This window comes from Mauremys mutica, chromosome 2 (genome assembly GCF_020497125.1).
Source record: "Mauremys mutica isolate MM-2020 ecotype Southern chromosome 2, ASM2049712v1, whole genome shotgun sequence".
NCBI lineage: Eukaryota > Metazoa > Chordata > Testudines > Geoemydidae > Mauremys > Mauremys mutica.
In genome coordinates this window covers 13,003,618-13,021,917 of record NC_059073.1, presented here as the reverse complement: position 1 = coordinate 13,021,917, position 18,300 = coordinate 13,003,618, and the positions used below count along the sequence as shown (strand labels likewise).

Sequence of the window (18,300 nt, the reverse complement as noted above, 5' to 3'; positions counted from 1 at the left end):
ATTGGCCTCCGGGAGCTATCCCACAGTGCACCAGTGACCGCTCTGGACCGCAATCTGAACTCGGATGCAGTGGTCAGGTAAACAGGAAAAGCCCCGCGAACTTTTGAATATTTCCTGTTTGCCCAGCGTGGAGCTCCGATCAGCACGGGTGGCGATGCAGTCCGAAATCAAAATAAAAAAAAGAGCTCCCGCATGGACCATGCGGATGTGATCGCTGTAAGGGCAGGCAAATCCGTTCTATCCGTTCTATCAGCGCTCCGTTACAGAAGATGAAATTCAGAATCCTTTTTTAAAAATCTCCAGACAGACGCCATAGCAGGGACTCAGCGCACTGCAGCGTGACAAGCGTAACGGAAAGCCAAAGAATCAAATGGATGCGCATGGACTGGAGGACTGAAGCTATCCCACAGTTCCTGCAGCCTCCTAAAATTATTTGCATTCTTGGCTGAGCTCCAAATGCTTCTAGGGTCAAACACAGTGCCCGCGGGTCAGGGCATAGCTTGGCAATCTACTCACCCACCCCCCACCCACCCCCAGAAGCGAAAGGTAAAACAATCCTCTGACTCTTTTACATGTCACCCTATCTTTACTGAATGCTGCAGATAGACGCGATAGTGCAGCACTCAACACCAACATCCTTGCTCCCCCCCCGTCATGGGCGGCTGATGGTACAAAATGATGGAAATCCATCCTCATCATCAGCATAATCTGATTGTGCAAAAAGATGGAAATCCATCCTCATCATCAGCCTCAGCTGATGGTACAAAAGGACTGGTAACCGTCCTCGTCATCAGCCTATTGGCCCTAATTTTTTCTGGTGGATGGATGGTGCAATATGGCTGGTAACCATCCTCATCATAGCAACAGGGGGCTGAGCTCCATCAGCCCCCACCCTTCATGTGTAAAGAAAAGATTCAGTTGCCCCTGGACTAGCAGTGGGATGCTGGGCTTCTCTCCTACACACTGCTTAATGTCCTGTCTGGACTATCATAGCAGCTGGAGGCTGCCTTCCACTCATTTCTCACTAACAAGTCAGTGTGTCTTATTCCTGCATTCTTTATTAATTCATCACACAAGTGGGGGGACAATGCTACGGTAGCCAAGAAAGGCTGGGGGAAGAACGGAATCAACAGGTGGGGTTGTTACAGGAGCACCCCCTGTGAATAGCATACAGATAATAATTTCTGCGGGCTCTGACACAGAGCAGGTGGTTCTCTAGCACACTTGCCTATATTAGGCAGCACTGATTCTATTTTTAGATACCAAAAAGGAGGGATTGACTCAGGGAGTCATTCCCAATTTTTGCTTTTGCGCCCCTGGCTGATCGGCCAGGGGCACTTATGACAGCAGCCAATGGTACAAAACGATGGAAGGTACAATATGGCTAGTAACCACTCTTGGCTTTTGCGCCCCTGGCTGATTGACCAGGGGCACTAGCAGCAAATGGTACAAAAGGACTGGTAGCCATGATCATCCTCAGTTCCAATTTATGGAAGGATTTGGATGGTGCAATATGGCTAGTAACCATCTCTGCTGTCATGCAAAAGCAAAAGCATGCTTCTGTGTAGCGCTGCTGAATCGCCTGTGTGAGCGGCATCTAGTACACATACGGTGAGAGTCACAAACGGCAAAAAAAGCTCCATGATTGCCATGCTATGGCATCTGCCAGGGCAATCCAGGGGAAAAAGGCGCGAAATGCTTGTCTGCCGTTGCTTTCCCAGACGAAGGAGTGACTGACGACATTTACCCAGAACCACCCGCGACAATGATTTTTGCCCCATCAGGCACTGGGATCTCAACCCGGAAGTTCCAAGGGGCGGGGGAGGCTGCGGGAACTATGGGATAGCTAGGGAATAGCTACCCACAGTGCAACGCTCCAGAAATCGACGCTAGCCTCGGACCATGGACGCACACCACCGATTTAATGTGTTTAGTGTGGCCGCGCGCACTCGATTTTATAAAATCTGTTTTACAAAACCGGTTTATGCAAATTTGGAATAGTCCCGTAGTGTAGACGTACCCACAGCTATAGCATTGCAGCTAAGCCATTGTGGCATAAACACTCTCTACAGTGACAGAAGAGTTTTTTCCATTGCTGTTGTAAATAAACCTATTTGAGAGGCAGCAGCTAGGACAAAAAATAATTCTTCTGACAGCCTAGCTGCACGTTCAATGGGGGTTAAATCAACTTATCTACACTGCACAAAGCATGAAAATTTTCATGGGCCTGTAGCGAGATTGATCTATGTTTTAGGTGTACAGCAAACTTCAGAGCTATGGCAAGGGGAAGAGGCAGCAAAATACTAATGCTTCCCCATGCCCTTTCCTCATAAAAGTTTGCTCTCTTCCTCAACACCCCCACCTGAATACACTACTCCCAGCACACTGGTCCATTCACCCTGGGTAGGCAGGTCGCATACATGCTTATCTCCCTGCCTTCCTGCCAGTGCTGCTGAAGTGGGGTAGATTGGCTAAAGAACAGCTCTTGCAGTGCAGGAAGAGGCGGTAGGGGAAAGAACTTATTTCCCTACTTTCAAAAGTTTGTTGGCTAAAGAAGGGGTTATTGTGTTAAAATATAGAGATTAATTCAATCATGGCAGTGTGAAATAAAAGGAATTTTAATCTTGTTTTAAATGCAATTCTCAATGCTACCTTAATTACAAAATTACTACATTGTTAGATTAAATTGAATCAATGATTAAAGTTTCAAACCTCACCAAAAGAAGAGGGTGGGTGCTTATTAGATCCCTCAAACACTCTTTATTCATTTGCTACTTCGTTTGAGAAGGGGAAGAAAATGTACATTAGCCTGTTTGTTATCTCTGGCCATGATAGTTCATTCACTTTTTTCTATACCTTAAAAACAATCTTTTTTTGGGGGGGGGGAGGGGATTAAGGCCCAGCTTTTTTAAAGGTATAAGTGTTGTTGCACTCAATGTAGCAATGCTTAGCTGACTTTGGTGCCTAAGTCACTTCTGAAAATGAGACATAAGCATTGCAACGCTGAGTGCAAGAGTGCCCAAACACCCGAAACTAGGCCTAAAACAACAAGCAAATTAACCACCTGTGACAGATCTGATTTTTGTGGGAACAAAAAAAAAAAATCAGGATTAAAGCAAAATTGTCTATATCTATAAGGACCAACTGTTTCTTTCTCTGTTCAGAATCTGCTATTCCACCATTCTATAAGATGGAAGAATCAAGTATATTAGTTTTGCTAGAATAAAATCCCAATTTCTGCCTCCTGAAGACCTTTCCCCACCCATCAATGGGAGGGACAGGGCCTCTGATGGCTTTGTTTTGTTTACTGAAATGCTGGCATTATGTCAGAAGAGACAAATATTCCACCAAAAAATCTTCACCTCTGCATTTAAGCTTTTAAAGCGTCTATTCTTGGGACTGAGGACTAAATGCTCAACAACTATGGCAATGTGCACAATGTGAAAACCTAGAACAGGGGTCAGCAACCTGCAGCACATGTACCAAAGGCGACACGTGAGCCGATTTTTAGTGGCACACTGCTGCCAGCTGTAGCCCCGGCCGCCCGTCCCGCTTAGCCCACTGCCCGCCTGGATGAACAGAATCCTCGGCCGTCAGCGGGCTGAGCGAGGCCGGTGGCCAGCACCCCGGCTGACGGAACCCCAGACCGGCCACCTGATGAGCTCCTCGGGGTTCCGGCCACCAGTCCCGCTCAGCCCACTGCCAGCCTGGGGTTCCAGCCGCCGGCCCTGTGCCATTCAGGGTTCCAGCCACTGGCCCCACTCAGCCTGCTGCTGCCCTGGGATGCCAGTCCCGCTCACCTCACTGCACTATTATTTACTTTACATACAATAATAGTTTAGTTATAGAATACAGGAGAGCAGACTTTTCAGAGTTTTTAAGCTTATTTTCCACTCTTTCCCTGTAATTGCCTTTTCTACATTATAGAAGAATAGGGTCCAAAAGAATGTTGAGTTTCTAGGTCTTCCCCACTCACATAATGTCAAACACTTAAAATTACTTTAGGTGGTGATTAAATCCACAAAAGGATCCCTCTGTAAGAGATGCATTAAAAGTAATGCCTGCCTTCCTAATTGAAAGAGCCTTGTGCAAGGGCAAGGTGAATTATAGTTAAAATATAATCAGTTTTTAACTCCGAATTTCCTAACTTCAAATAAAGCTCTACACTTTTAATATGTTGTATTGAATCTTTTTAGATAGTGAAAGCAATTGTGGGCATGTCTTTAGTTTACAGGAAACCCACTCATATGTAACGCTGTTTTCAAGAGATAATGTTGTGGTTTTCTACATCACTGTACAGAGGCAGTAAAAAGAACCTTCTATAATAGAATATTTTCAGTACAGGATAAAACTGTATTCTTTATTGTGATAATTATTCTATGATAAATTTTCCCCTATTTTCAGTACTATTTATTTTCTTGTTCTGTACCTGCTGAATTTCTCTGGGACCTAGCCAGAGCTCTAGGCACTACTATAATACTATTTGGTATCAAGTGAACTCCAGTTCATGCATCTCCACTAATCTCAATTGTGACAATATAGCAATAGGACTCAAGTGGCCGGGTCCCAAATCATTTAGGGCTTTATGGGCTAAGACCAGCACCTTGAAGTCCACCCTTAAACTTAATGGAAGTCAGTGCAACTCTGAGCACTGATCTTCTGAATTGTCCTAGTATGTAGCCCAGGGGTAGGTGCTGGATGATGGATGTGCTCCCTCAACTACAGGTACAGATTTTAAAAAATTAAAGCTAATGTTAAAAAAATTATAAAATACATAGGTTGAGAAAAAGAGTGTCTGTACATCTGGGTATAGGGCTTAGATTATCCACAAATACAAAGTTTGTTTTTAAAAGTCATATGATACATAGAGTACATAAATCAGCAATAACCCAAATTTAGGTGAATAGATTTAACAATACAGTTTAGATATTAGAATCTGAATACTTGGGTTCACCACTCATGAAAAGTCATACAGCAATTTGGTTGTGGAAAGCAAAGTATATCAATGAGTGGAGATTGTCCCTCAGTAACTGAGAATTAGGTTGGTTGTCCATTTGCTACACTTTCAAGCTCCTTCAGTTGGTGCCCCCAATATCACTTCAGTCTTATCTGGATTTAGCCTCAGCCAGCTCACCATCATCCACACTCCAATTTTATAAAACACTGGAATACTTGTTCCTCTTTACCATCCAGGTCTGTTGTAACCCAAGTGTGGATCTGGGTTTCATCAACATACTAAATACACTGCAGTCCGGGCGTGCAAGTCACTTCCTGTATAGCACCAGGATACAGCACTTGAAAAGTTCAGTATGCAGACATTGATGAGATTCTGCTCAAGATTCCATCACCAGTTTTACTATTACTTTTTTTTTTTTAATATTAAAGTAGCAATTGAAGGCCCCAATCAGGATTGGATCCCCTTTATACTAGACAACGCACAGACTAAATTGGACAGTATCTTCTGCAATTTAATTTACGACAGGAAACAATGATGGCTATAAGAAACAACAGTGGTTTTAGGGACTAGTATGGGGAAGGCAACCCACATGTGAGTAGCAGCATGAAAGAAACCATAAATTGCTTGTAGGAGAAGCAAGCAAACAAGTGACAAGCCCTGGCACCATTGGCAGAATGAGAGGGCCGGCTGATGCAATAAGTTAAGAGAATAGATGGGTTGGGGATAGGGTGGAGAGGTTATGAATTCTCTTTAAAAAAAAAAAAAAAAAAAGACTGGACAAGGAGCTTGTATTCAATGTAGTCAGTGGAGGGATTTCTAGTAGGGTGAAGTGGTTAGAGCAATAGCCTACAAGATGATTGCTGCAGCATTCTGAATGGAAACCAGGGAAGCAAAGTGGTTGTTTACAATGCTAGAGAAGAAGTTGCAGTAACCAAAATGGGAGATCAGGCTCTGGGTTAGCTTTTAATTGTGTTGTCCAAGGTAAAAAGGTACGATCTTAGAAGTGTTATAACAGAAGAAGTGGCAAGACTTGAATACGGCCTAGATGTGAGTGTCTAGAAAGAGGGAAGAATCAAACAGGACATCCAGGTTGTGCATATGAACACTTCAGAAGATGGTGGTGCCATCAATGGTTAGGGAGAAGCTTGTGAAGGAAAAAGAAGAGCCCAGTTTTGACCACGTTAAGTCTAAGTTGAAGGCAAACCATCTTAGCCATTCTGCATCACCAAGCACCCATAAACCATGGTAATTATGAGAACAAAGCCAGCAGAGAGGCTGCTTTGAAGCCACTATAATCAGAGGAGATCAGAATAATGTTACACAATCCTCCCAAACCACCTATGGACTGTTCCAACAGCTCAACTGTCTTCCTCTGAGCTGTCTGGAATCTCATGTTTCTTCAACCTCCAAGAGTTTAAAATGTATACAAAATAAGTGGTATACATTAGTTTCTATATCCTATCTCATGACAGAAGAATAAGGGAGCATTCACCGGAACTTAATAGCAGCAAATTCAGATTTGATAACAAAAAATTATTTTCACACAACACATGAGACTGTGGAATTCAATACCAGAGGATATCAGTGAGGCCAAGAATTTAGCAAGATTGATACAGAGACTGAACATTTATATGGGTAACAAGAATACCCAGAGTTATAATAGTAACTGCTAACACCAAAACAAGTTTTTGAAGGGATACAAAGACAAGTTATCCAATATCCACCTACAGCACAGTTTCTTGTGCACACCTTCCCCTGAGTCTTCTGCTGCTGGTCACTGTTAGAGAGAGAATATTGATCCAGTATGGCAATTCCTACATTCTTAAGGCCTCATTTAGCTACATGATAAAGTTGCATCAGTTTAACTTAAATTGTTTTTTAAACTGATTTAGTTAAACCATGGAACCCTATGTGAACTCTTATTTCAGTTTAGCTTAAATCAGATTCCTTCAAGTTTATATTTGTTTTCTATTTGAACCCATGCTTGCTTGCACGGCTAGAGGCACGGGTTAAAGCTCAAGCTGTGCCTTAGTTCAGGCTGCAACCCATTTGCGGTGAGGATGCAGGCAAGATCACTCAAGTGTTCATAGTGCTCCAATGTCCTTTCCCTCTCCCCCACCTCCACAAGGGGCAGACAAGCTCTCCAGCAATTGACATAACTGACTGGGGAAAAAATCCCACAAAGAACCATGCACTCAGGCACACACTGATGAGAGTAGACACAGTGAAGGCAAATAAATGGGGAAGGGCTTTGCTGCAGGAACACTTGTACTCAGGCTGGACGAACCCAAGTGCTCAGACCTAGATCTTAATCACCCAAGTTAAGCACAGACATACCCTTACTAATATAATATCCTATCTGTGACATTACCAGCTATAATGGCACTTCTTGCTCTCACCTCAACACTAAGCACTGCATCCTTATAAGCCAGTTTATAACAACTGGACCACATGTGGCATTCTAATTTGTGACTCTTGCTCTAGTCTAAGTACATGGCTTAGAGACAAGCTTAACACTGTGGCCCTGTCTACATCAGGAAGCCAAAAGAGTGTTCTACGCCAATATAACTGTAGGAGTTTACACTGGTCCCATAGCCATCTTCTCATGTATATCAATTTTAAACATGGCTCTACCTGGCAACAGCCGGAACTACTAACTATTTCTGTTAAAAACAACATTGGTAGATACCACACATATGTAGTTTCAGCTACATGACACTGAAATTTGTAAATACATCAGACAGGTACTTGTACACCCATGCAGTGGGGGTGGATCAGTACCTTTGGCATAATTTTACTCTCATTCTTCCTTCCAAACCCATCCCACCCATCACAATTTGGAGGACAGGACAAATTATCTAGAAACTAAAACATTGTTTTATTCCTTTTATAGCAAATCTAGCACACAAAAGCATATGTCCTTGTATTTGTTTTAGATGCATACTGAGAAGGCCCCTATTAATTATTTCACCACTAGGTTTGCAGAGATTATATGTCTGACATAAATTTAGTCATAGAACTTCCTGTTATACCAAGCAGATAAGTTATTGAAGCCAGAGAGCAACCAAGTTTCTATTTACAATACTGTACTTTTGGCACAAAAATGTCCTAAGTTTATCACTAAATCAAAGTTCAATCACAAGTAATAAGCATTGGTCAACATCTCCAAGATAATTACACTTCTACTTTCTCTGTACTATAGGGCTTGTCTAGATTGGAAGTGTTACCAGTATAAGGTAGGATAAAATGTAAAGTATTATAGCTATACTTGTATAACTCCTTATGTTGACACACTTATTGCAATATAAAAAAGGGTACACGGGAATTATTCTGGTATAACTCCCACAGTTTAACGATACTAGTATAGCTTCCAACGTAGACAAGCCCAAAGTTTTCAAAACATGCCTGTAAGAGAGCTTGCTTTCATGAAGCTGAAAGATTTGTCTCCTTACAACATTGTTATTACACCCTATTACAACATTTCACATATTTACATTAAACACAATTATACATTTTGTTTCCTGATATTTAGATACATTTATAAAATTAGGTATCTGCACAACAGAAACACTGTTAAAGGGAAGCTTATTGTGTTAAGCAAAACAGACAGCTTCTGTAAAAGATTATACATAAAAATTTCCAATGCTCCCAAGTAATACAAAAAATCAGTGGGACTTAGGATCCTAGTGTCAGTTATGAAAACGGAACTTAAAATGTTCAAGAGTGCCAAAGTCCTATTGACTCTTCATAGTGTTCAGACTCCTGAGTCACTTAGGCAATTTTGAACATTTTACTCTAAACAAATAGATACATGGGACATTTCAATATGATTAGATACAGTAGTATTTGATCTTAAAAGCAAATTCAGTCTATTTAGTTTTGGCCTTGAAATACTTCATCTAACTTTGGGGGGGGTGGCAGTTGGAGTATTTTCCCCAGTACAGTTTTGTGGAACACAGCTCCATATTCTCCTGAGCTGTTTATAGCTATATCTCAGTAAGGCAGACTTGCTTGTGAAGAAAGAAGTGTGTGATTAGTGTTAGTTGCATATAGAGAATAAAAAAAGAAAAAGCATGCTTGAACTACCCTTTTTTACAACTTCCTAAAGTGTCTATATTCAAGGACCTGAATACTCTACAGTACGGTCTGCACCTACCATTTGTGGGAGAGCCTCTATTTTCCAGGGCTTCGGAGCTGTGCTCCGGCTCTGCTCCAGTTCCAGGCAAAAACCTGCAGCTCCACTGCTCCGGAGCTGTTCCGCTCCAAAGCCCTGCTTTTTCTGTCACACATTTCAACACAAGACACTGGAATTTCTGCAGCAGCTTCAGGTAAATTCATAAACTATGTTTTTACTTTAATAAAAAAGGGAATACTGTACTGATTGACTAGAACTATTAAATGAATAATCCAATGTATTTTACTCTGCTCCTAGATACTCCATGCATCCTTTTTATAGCAGCAAGCCTAACTGAACATATGCACATTAGAAAATGCTTCTGCAGAAGTCATCAGTAGGAAAACACCTATGCTAACATTGAAATCATCATGAGGTTTTACAAGTCACAATCCACTGAGATAAACAGGGGTAGTTAAGATCTTTCAAAGCTATTGTTTCAGGATATTTAAGGCTATGTCTACACTAGAGACCTTACAGAGGCACAGCTGTATCCATGCATCTGCGCTGTTGTAAAACCTCCTGTGTAGGTGCTCTATGCTGACAGGAGAGAGCTTTCCCATCAATATAATTAAATCGCCTCTAACGAGTGGCAGTAGCTATGACAGCGAGAGCATCTTCTGCCAACATATCACTGTCCACACTGGCGCTCCTGTCAGTGTAACTTATGTCAGTCAGGTGTGTTTTTTCACACCCCTGAGCAACATAAGTTATACCAACAAAAGTGCTAGTGTAGACATAGCCTCAGACTCAGGCTGTGATTTCACTAGAAACACTGCAGCTGTACTGCTTTTAGTGCTTCAGTGTAGACACTAACTACATTGACAGGACAACCCCTCCCATCACTGTAGTTAATCCACCTTCCCAAGATGTGGTATCTAGTGCTAGGGCTAGGGTTATCCTGTTTTATTTTTTGTATGCAACTAACACTAATCACACACTTATTTCTCACAAGCAAGTCAGTAAACCAACCCACAAGCCAACCAAAGGTTAGGTTGGCTTACTATGACCACTCAGGGGTATGGATTTTTCACACTTCTGAGCAGCACAATTGGGTTGACCTAAATTTTAAGTGTAGACCTGGTCTCAGGAAACCACCACAAAATTAACAATTGGATATTTGAAAGGGAGAGCTTAAGGACTAGAAAGATGGCTATGTCTATGCTTAAGTAGCACCGCTGCAGCTGCACTGCTGTAGATCTTCAGGCCTGGTCTACACTACAGGATTAGATTGACGTAAACTGCCTTGTGTTAACATAGCTGTGGAAGAGTCTTCACTTAAATTTGGATCCTGCCAATATAAGTGCCTCTCTACGCTGATTTAGTAACACCACCTCCCTGAGTGGTTCAGTCATGGTTGATTAAATTAGGTACATGCAGTGACAATGTAGGCACTGCATTGCTTAGTTTGACAGTTACTGACTTTTAGGAGCCATCCCACAATGCCCCACACCGACAATACAAGCACTCCTGGTGAAGATGTGCACTGACAAACACAAAGAGCCATGTATGTGCAAACACAAGCAATTTAATAACTGCACTGGCTGTATGCCGACATAAATTAGGTCCACATAATTTTGTAGTGTAGACATGGCCTCAGTGTAATCACTTACTACTGTGACAGGAGGGGTTCTCCCCTTACTGTGGGTAATCCACCTCTTCCCTGAGAGGCAGAAGCTAGATCAGGGGTTCTCAAACTGGGGGTCGGGACCCCTCAGGGGGTCACGAGGTTATTACTTGGGGGGGTCGCAAGCTGTCAGTCCCCATCCCCAAACCTTGCTTTGCCTCCAGCATTTATAATGGTGTTAAATATATAAAAGTGTATTTAATTTATAAGGGGGGTGGGGGTGGTCGCACACAGAGGCTTGCTATGTGAAAGGGGTCACCAGTACAAAAGTTTGAGAACCACGGAACTAGCTAGATGGAAGAATTCATCTCTCAGGGGCAGCGGTGACACAGAACCATTGAGAATTGGGGGGGGCACAATTTAACGGTTCGGGGGGCAGAGGACCAGCTCAGGCATCACCTTCCAGCTCCACCTCCCTCAGCCAAGGCAGCCGATTGCACTGGATCCTGGGGCCACAGGAACAGGGAACACATGCCTGTGGCAGGAAACTCACAGAAACAAAGTTTCTCCCGTGCCCTTGCAGACACCTCATTGGGGGGAGGCATGCAGACAATGCCTCTAACTTGGGCTGACCACAGGAAACCTGCTCCCAGTGCCTTTCCCTGCGACCCACCCACCCCACCCCACCCTACCAACACACTCCTGTGCCCAGCACAGGGCTGCCATGATCTCCCCGCCATGCCAGGGTTACCTGACACGCAGGCCCCCACCACCACCTCCCCAGTCAGGCTCTCACAGGCAGCTGCCACGCTGCACAAAGGCAGCAACCTAGAGTGGCCACCCTCACCTGGCAGGAGAAGTGCTCTGGTCCCACCTCCTTTGCTCCCTGCCTGGGCACTAGGGAGAAGGGCGAAGCGAGCCGGAAACATGCTGGGGAGGGACAGGAGGGTGCAGCGTGAGAAGGACAGAGTCCCCTTCCCTCCTGGCAGGCCGAGCACAGCAAGGCCAGAAGCTATCCTCTGAGCTATGGTGAAGGGCTGGGAGCAGGAGGGGGAGCAGCACTGGGTGCATCTGGCCCCAGTAGCATTTCATGCAGCACCTGGCCATTGCAGCCATGGGCTCTTTGTGGGGCTTATAGGGTCAGTTCACTCTGAGCCCTGCAAGGGCAGCTCAGAGCTCGCAGAAATCTGGAGGACTAGGGACACATGACCCCGCATCACCTCTGCTCGGGGCGTGGATTTTTCACACCCCTAAGAGAGAGAGCTATCCAGATGTAGCTTTTCAGTGTAGACCAGCCTATGTTTTGTTTTAAATCAAAGCTTAGATTCTGGAGCAAGGGGTGGATTCTATGGTAAATTATATACTTTTAAAAAAAATTATCTATATCTATCACAAGGCCTTCACAATAGTCAAAGTTAGAGGTTAAAAATAACACACACAAAAACAAAAAACGCTACGTCCTTATCATAAGTACACAAGTTATCATGTGTAAGAACCTGAAAAGCATATGCTTAACTCCTGTATGGAATTTTTAGGCTATTTAATAATGAGGGTCTGAACTAGGCTACACAGGTGAAGAGCTAATGTATTAAACTTACCCTCAAAAGATAAGAGGTTAAATTTAACTAAGGCAACCAAGTTGTTGCCAATATTATTGTCAAGAAAGTGAAACACCTAAGATGTAATTATGTACTATTCTGCATTTTGTATACTCATTTTACCTGTGAGAAGTGAAGTACTACGCCATCTTTCTCATTCCTATCATCTAGGGATGGGAGCTGTTGGGCTCTTCCCAGGGAACTTCCTAACCATGGACCCCACTAGTAGGAGCCCCATTCATTTTTCGTATCTGCCTCTAGCTAGGAAGAGTCATTTTAAATATTTCAAGCCCTGGTTTAGTCAAGTCTACAGAAGACTGCGAGGAACTTCAAAAATAACTGAGCAGTGCTATGACAGACTAAATTTGATGTACCCAAGTGCAAGCTAATGCACATTAGAAAGAATAACCTAAAGTACGCAAATAATGATGGATTCTAAACTAATTATACTGACTCAGGAAAGAGACCTAGGCAGCACTGTGGACAGCTCAATGAAAACAGCTGCTCAAAATGCAGCAGCAGTGAAAAAGGCAAAGATGTTGGACTGTATTAGGAGGACAGCACTACTGATATTATAATGACACTGTCTAAATCAATTGTTCACTTTCACCTTGATTACTGTGCTCAGATTTGATCACTCCATTTCAAAAGGGATATAGCAAAAATAGAAAAATTAGAGGCATGAAACTACTTCTCTCTGAGGTAATACTGGAAAGATTGCCTGTTAGAAAGCATGTGTTTTTCCCACTGCCACGTATATGGGGAGAAGGGAGAGGGCTGGTATCTGGGGCTGATAGGTGTTTTTTGTTTTGTTGTTGTTCTGGTTAATTATTCTCTTTTGGCTATGTGATTATCTCATCCCTTCAGGCTGTAGAGCTGGTTGATAAGCCATACTATTAGTGCTGACAATTATTAAAATGTACACCTTAGAAATTTATGAGATATCTAAATCAAAGGTGTACTAACCATGATGGCAGTGAGCTTAGAGTATAAACAGTTACAATGTGCTGTGCATGTAACTAAGACTGTAGGAAGAAATTTAAGTTGGAGAAACATCAATCCCCCAAAAAATTAGTTTTAGAGGCCACAAAATCCATTAGTGCACAGGTCAGCCATTAGGTGTTGTAATTTACATGGAGTCTCCCAACAAGAACAAGCTACTAGGCAACTCCACCAAAACAGACATGAGTCCCTGATTTTTAAGCACATTTGGGAAAAAAAGAGTCCTGTTACACTAAAACTGATAAGAAAAAAGAAAAAAGCTTTTAAGCATTTGCCAGCTTTTAAAATAAAACCCTCTGAATTAGAGTACAAGAACAGCTTCTGACCAATCACACTAACAGAGGAGCAGTTTTAAAAGCAATTTACATGAGTAAATACAAGAAAGATCTCAAAGTTAATTTCAAGTTGACAGAGGAAAACAGAATCTTAAAGTGACAACCCTCCCAAGCATTGCTATAGATGTGTTATTTACCAAATAAAAGGCCATAACTTTGTTTCTATTGATAGACTTAGAGAACCAATGACACATTAAAGAGAACTTAGAAAAACTTGTTTCTCAAACTCTTAGCATGCATTTTCAAATATATCTGTTCTTTCTTATTCTAAATGTGAAGCAATAATCCTGTTTTGAGCAGATTTCATAAACATCAGGTTTAAAAAGAGCAAGTGTCCTAAAAAGAAAGAGACAAAACAATTTATATATAAAATGTAAGCTTTACAGAAATTGTTTCTGAACAGAATTTTCTTTGAAGTATTCTAGGAGGTATCAGGGCACCCTAAACATTGTAATTTAAAGGTTTAGAGATTAGTAATAAAAGATGTAGCAAATTTAATTATTCAAAATATAAAAATTCATTAGTTTAACGAATAGTACTATATTCTCTTGGCTTGCCCTGACCTCCTAGAATGCAGAATTTAAAGACCGTGCATTCAACTTAAAAAAAAAAAAAAAAAAGGACACGATTTTCCTATGGCAGGGTTTCTCAAACAGGGGTCGCCGCTTGTGTAGGGAAAGCCCCTGGCGGGCCGGGCCGGAGCTGTTAGAAGCGGCGGCCAGTAAGTCCCACGGCCCGTGCTGCTTCCAGCGGCTCCCATTGGCCCGGAGCAGTGAACCGCAGCCAGTGGGATCCGCGATCAGCCAGACCTGCGGACGGGGCAGGTAAACACACCGGCCCGGCCCACCAGGGGCTTTCCCTACACAAGCGGCGACCCCTGTTTGAGAAACCCTGTCCTATGGTGTTCTAGAAACTTTCATTTTTGAGTAACATTTTTGTGAGAAAACTAAGTAGTAAAGCATCAGGCTTTCTATCCTCAATTGAAGTGTCACAGCCGGAGTCGACCGCGGCGCTTCCGGAGTTCGAACTATCGCATCTAGATCAGACGCGATAGTTCAAACTCCGAGAAGTCGAACTCGCCGCGTCGACCCGGCGGGTAAGTATAGACGTGGCCCAAGACAAACACTTTGGGAATGAGGACAAAAAGAGAAGCCCCTCATCAAGACACCCTCTCTCTAACCCCTTTTCAAAGAACATTTAGATGAAAGCTAGGATTCGCACAAACAAATTTTGTCTCTCTTCTAAAATCCCTTTTAAGCACAACCCCCCTCATATAACAGCCTGTTAGATTTAAGTTGCCATATTTAGTACCAATAAAAGAAGTAGCAAGACACAGGATCCAACTAAATGCCGTGTCCAGGAGGGGACTGGATATTTAACAGCAAACCCTATGGCAAATGAATGACTGGATTGGCAAAAGGGACTAGAGACCCTAATGGCAAGATCTGAGTGGACTGTGGAGACCAGTTTGGTGATGGAATCTGAATAAAGAGGTGGCTACTTGTGTGCATATATTGCAGCAGCAATGTTTGATAACTCTGACAGCAGTGAGGTTTAAGTGCACAGTATCATATGTGACAGAGTCCTGTGGCACCTTATAGACTAACAGAAGTATTGGAGCATAAGCTTTCGTGGGTGATGAAGTGGGTATTCACCCACGAAAGCTTATGCTCCAATACTTCTGTTAGTCTATAAGGTGCCACAGGACTCTGTCGCTTTTTACAGATCCAGACTAACACGGCTACCCCTCTGATACTTGATTTAAGTGTTGACAGACATATATACAAGCAGTTCAACGGACACCTCTCAACTCTGATCCAGCTGTATGTGTTGTGAGCACTCAAACCATACACTAAATAGCTCAATGGGGTGAATGTAACCCCAGCATGCTTTCATTTAAAAAAATAGCAAGATAGCATTAAGAACTGTGATGGAGGTGTGTCAAATAGGAAGTGGATTGAGTAGTCCTGGCAGCTATGACCTTTGAACGTTTATTGAGGGTGAATGAGATGAACCTGGCAGCAGTAGTGGGATGCAAGCAGAGGCCCCAGTGTGCATAAGTGGGAGAGTGCAAATAATAGCACTGGTATCTGCAGTAGCAGGGCACGAGCACAGGTGCATAGCAAAAGCAGAATCTTGAGTTTGATGCTGCTGCTACACACAGCATAATCATTTTCCCCAGTATGTCTAACAACAGGTCTGAGCTCCAAGGGTTAAAAGAAAGAAAAGCACAGCTCCCACTCCCTTGCTAAAAGAGAGCTTTTCATCTCACTGATTGAGAAAGCCCTGCCCCCTAGATCTACATCCCCCTTCTCTGCTATGAGATGAAATTTAGAGCTAGGTGCAATTTATTTTGTTAAACTTCCCCCCACCTCCCTACCACAAATGTAGATTTGAGTTGACAAACATTAGTAATTTGTATCAGTTTTGCCATACTGTTTCTCAAAAAAAAAAAGTTTCAGAAGTGTCACAATAGAACATTTTGCTTTTTTAGACTAGATTCATAAGGGGGCTTATGAGCCAGTCACAAAACTGAAGTGTAGGTGCCTCCCTTATACCCAATAGCCTAGTGCTTTGGGAATTCATCTGGGATATGGGAGACCCAGGTTTGAATTCCCACTCTGGAGCAGAGACATCAACTCAGGTCTCCCCTTTCCCAAGGGAGTGCCCCAACCACCAGGTTATTAGCTATTCTGGGGTGGGTCTTTTTACAATCTCTCCTGCTGAAGCTGTTCCATTTTGTATTAGTAACTAAATATTCACTGGCCCAGAGAGTGAGTGAGACTGACCCTAGCCTGGTGGTTAGGACACACAATTGGGAAGGAGAACACCTGGGCTCTAATCCCTGCTCTGATCAATATTTACTCTTCTTTGTTTTTATGACCCAGGCACACAAACTCACACTTTCACTTGCTGGTTACAAACTTGTTTGGGGACATGAACTTGTTTTGGATAAATTTCTTCTCTAGTCCCTTTCTCTTCTCCTTGATGGGTTCCAGCATCACAGAAAGATTATTAATCACCACATGATATAGTATGATAACACCCATCAAAACTGGTGAATTCCTCCTCACTTTCACCACTCCAGAACAGCAAACCCAACTGCCATAGCAGTAGGGGGCAGGGCTTCATGCTAATATTATAAACCCAACTGGAGCTTCAAAACCCTGAATGGCAATGCTAGCATGTCTAATGGTTGTGCCCTCAATGGTGACCATGGCATGTCCAATATTGGCAGCATTGCAGCTCCGAGTAGTGAGTGTGTGCAACAATGATCCTGATGGGACATAGGACAGCCATGGCAAGCTCCTGGGCAGTGACCCCAGCACATACAGTACTGGCAGCAGGGTGTATTGGGATTAGCAGCAGGGTCCTGACTGGTGACACCAGTACATAGCGGGGGCAGCAACAGGACATCCTAGTTCATGCAATGACGACCACGGTGGTTACAACGGCCCCGCTGTTGCCATGCACCGTGCCCCCAGCAAGTCCAGTGGCCTCTCTGGCTGGTGTAAGAGGTCCTGAGCAGGGGCAGCAACGGGGCGCTGTGTCTTGTCACCCCAGTGTCTGCGTGCGAAGCTCTAGGCTGAAAGAGGCGAGCAGGCCCCCCGAGTCCCTGCGGCTGCTTTGCAGCCAGGCAGCCCCTCCCCGCAGCCGCAGGCTTCCCGCAGGGCCTACACCCGAAGCCTTCCCTACCTCCGGGGGCAGCCCCCACCGCGGCAAAGAGAGGCAGGGACCCCTGCCCACAAAGAGGCCTCAGGATACGCACGCTCGCTCAATCCCTCCCTGAGGAGGAGGGGACGGCGGCGGCCTGCCCCCTCCTTCCCCGCCCGCTTCTACAGCACACAGCCGGGCCGCGCGGCCATTCCGGGAGACTCCATAAGGCCCGGCCGGCGGGTGGGGGGCCGACGCGCGCTCTGGGGCTCGCGAGTGCCTCGCGCCCCCCTTCCCCCAGCGCCGGGCGGTTGGCACCTCGCGCGCTCTCCCCAGACAGTCCCCACACCCCCGTCTCGCGGGGGACTCGCGCTGCGTCTCGCGCTGCCAGAGTGGCTCACGCACCAACGGTCCCACGCGTTCAAACCCAGCTCGAGCCGGGGAGTAGCGGGTGGCTGGGGACTCACCGGGTCCAGGGGAGGAGGAGGAGGAGGACGACGAGGCGGCGGCGGCGGCAGCAGCTCCCGGATACATGTCTCCGCGTGAGGAGGAGGCGGCGGCGCCTCTCTGCAGGGCAGGCGGTTCCTACTTCAGCAGCGGCTCTGGGGAGCTAGCCCGAGCCCCGGCTGCACCGACTCTCAGGGAAGGGAGGAGGAGGAGGGCCGACTCCGAGCCGGGAAACCAGGTTACTCAGCGGCACTGGGCTAGGAGGAGCCGGGTGGTCACGGGGGAGGCGGAGGCTCCTCCCTTCGGCTTCTTTCTCGTCCCTCCCTCTACTGGCGGGAAACGGGGACAGCCACCTCAGCGTCCCGGATCTGCAGCCCCCAGAGCAGAGCGACTGAAGTTCCCGCCTCCCTGAGGCGGCGGCCCCCCGGCCTTCCCTCCGTGCGGACAACGACACGTCCCCGCTTCCCCCCTACCAAAGGGGCCTATCAGATCATGTGGTCTGAGCCCAAAGATTGTCATTAGCTGAAAGTCTTTCAGTCCTTAAAGAAAATAAACCATTGTGTGCG

At 44.7% G+C, this 18,300-nt stretch overlaps 1 protein-coding gene across 3 annotated transcripts in view; it reads right to left on the bottom strand.

The window, feature by feature from the left end:
* Window positions 1–18,048, bottom strand: part of AGO2 (argonaute RISC catalytic component 2) — a 122,855-nt gene extending 104,807 nt beyond the window's left edge. The window contains exon 1 of one of the 3 annotated variants that reach the window (XM_045007412.1): window positions 17,755–18,048. In XM_045007412.1, the coding sequence (XP_044863347.1) occupies window positions 17,755–17,821 (67 nt within the window). In that variant the 5' untranslated portion in view covers window positions 17,822–18,048. Of the gene's footprint in view, window positions 1–17,329; window positions 17,715–17,754 lie in introns of those variants that run through there. The other 2 variants (XM_045007413.1, XM_045007415.1) reach the window with 2 other exon arrangements.
* Between the last annotated feature and the right edge of the window lie 252 nt (window positions 18,049–18,300).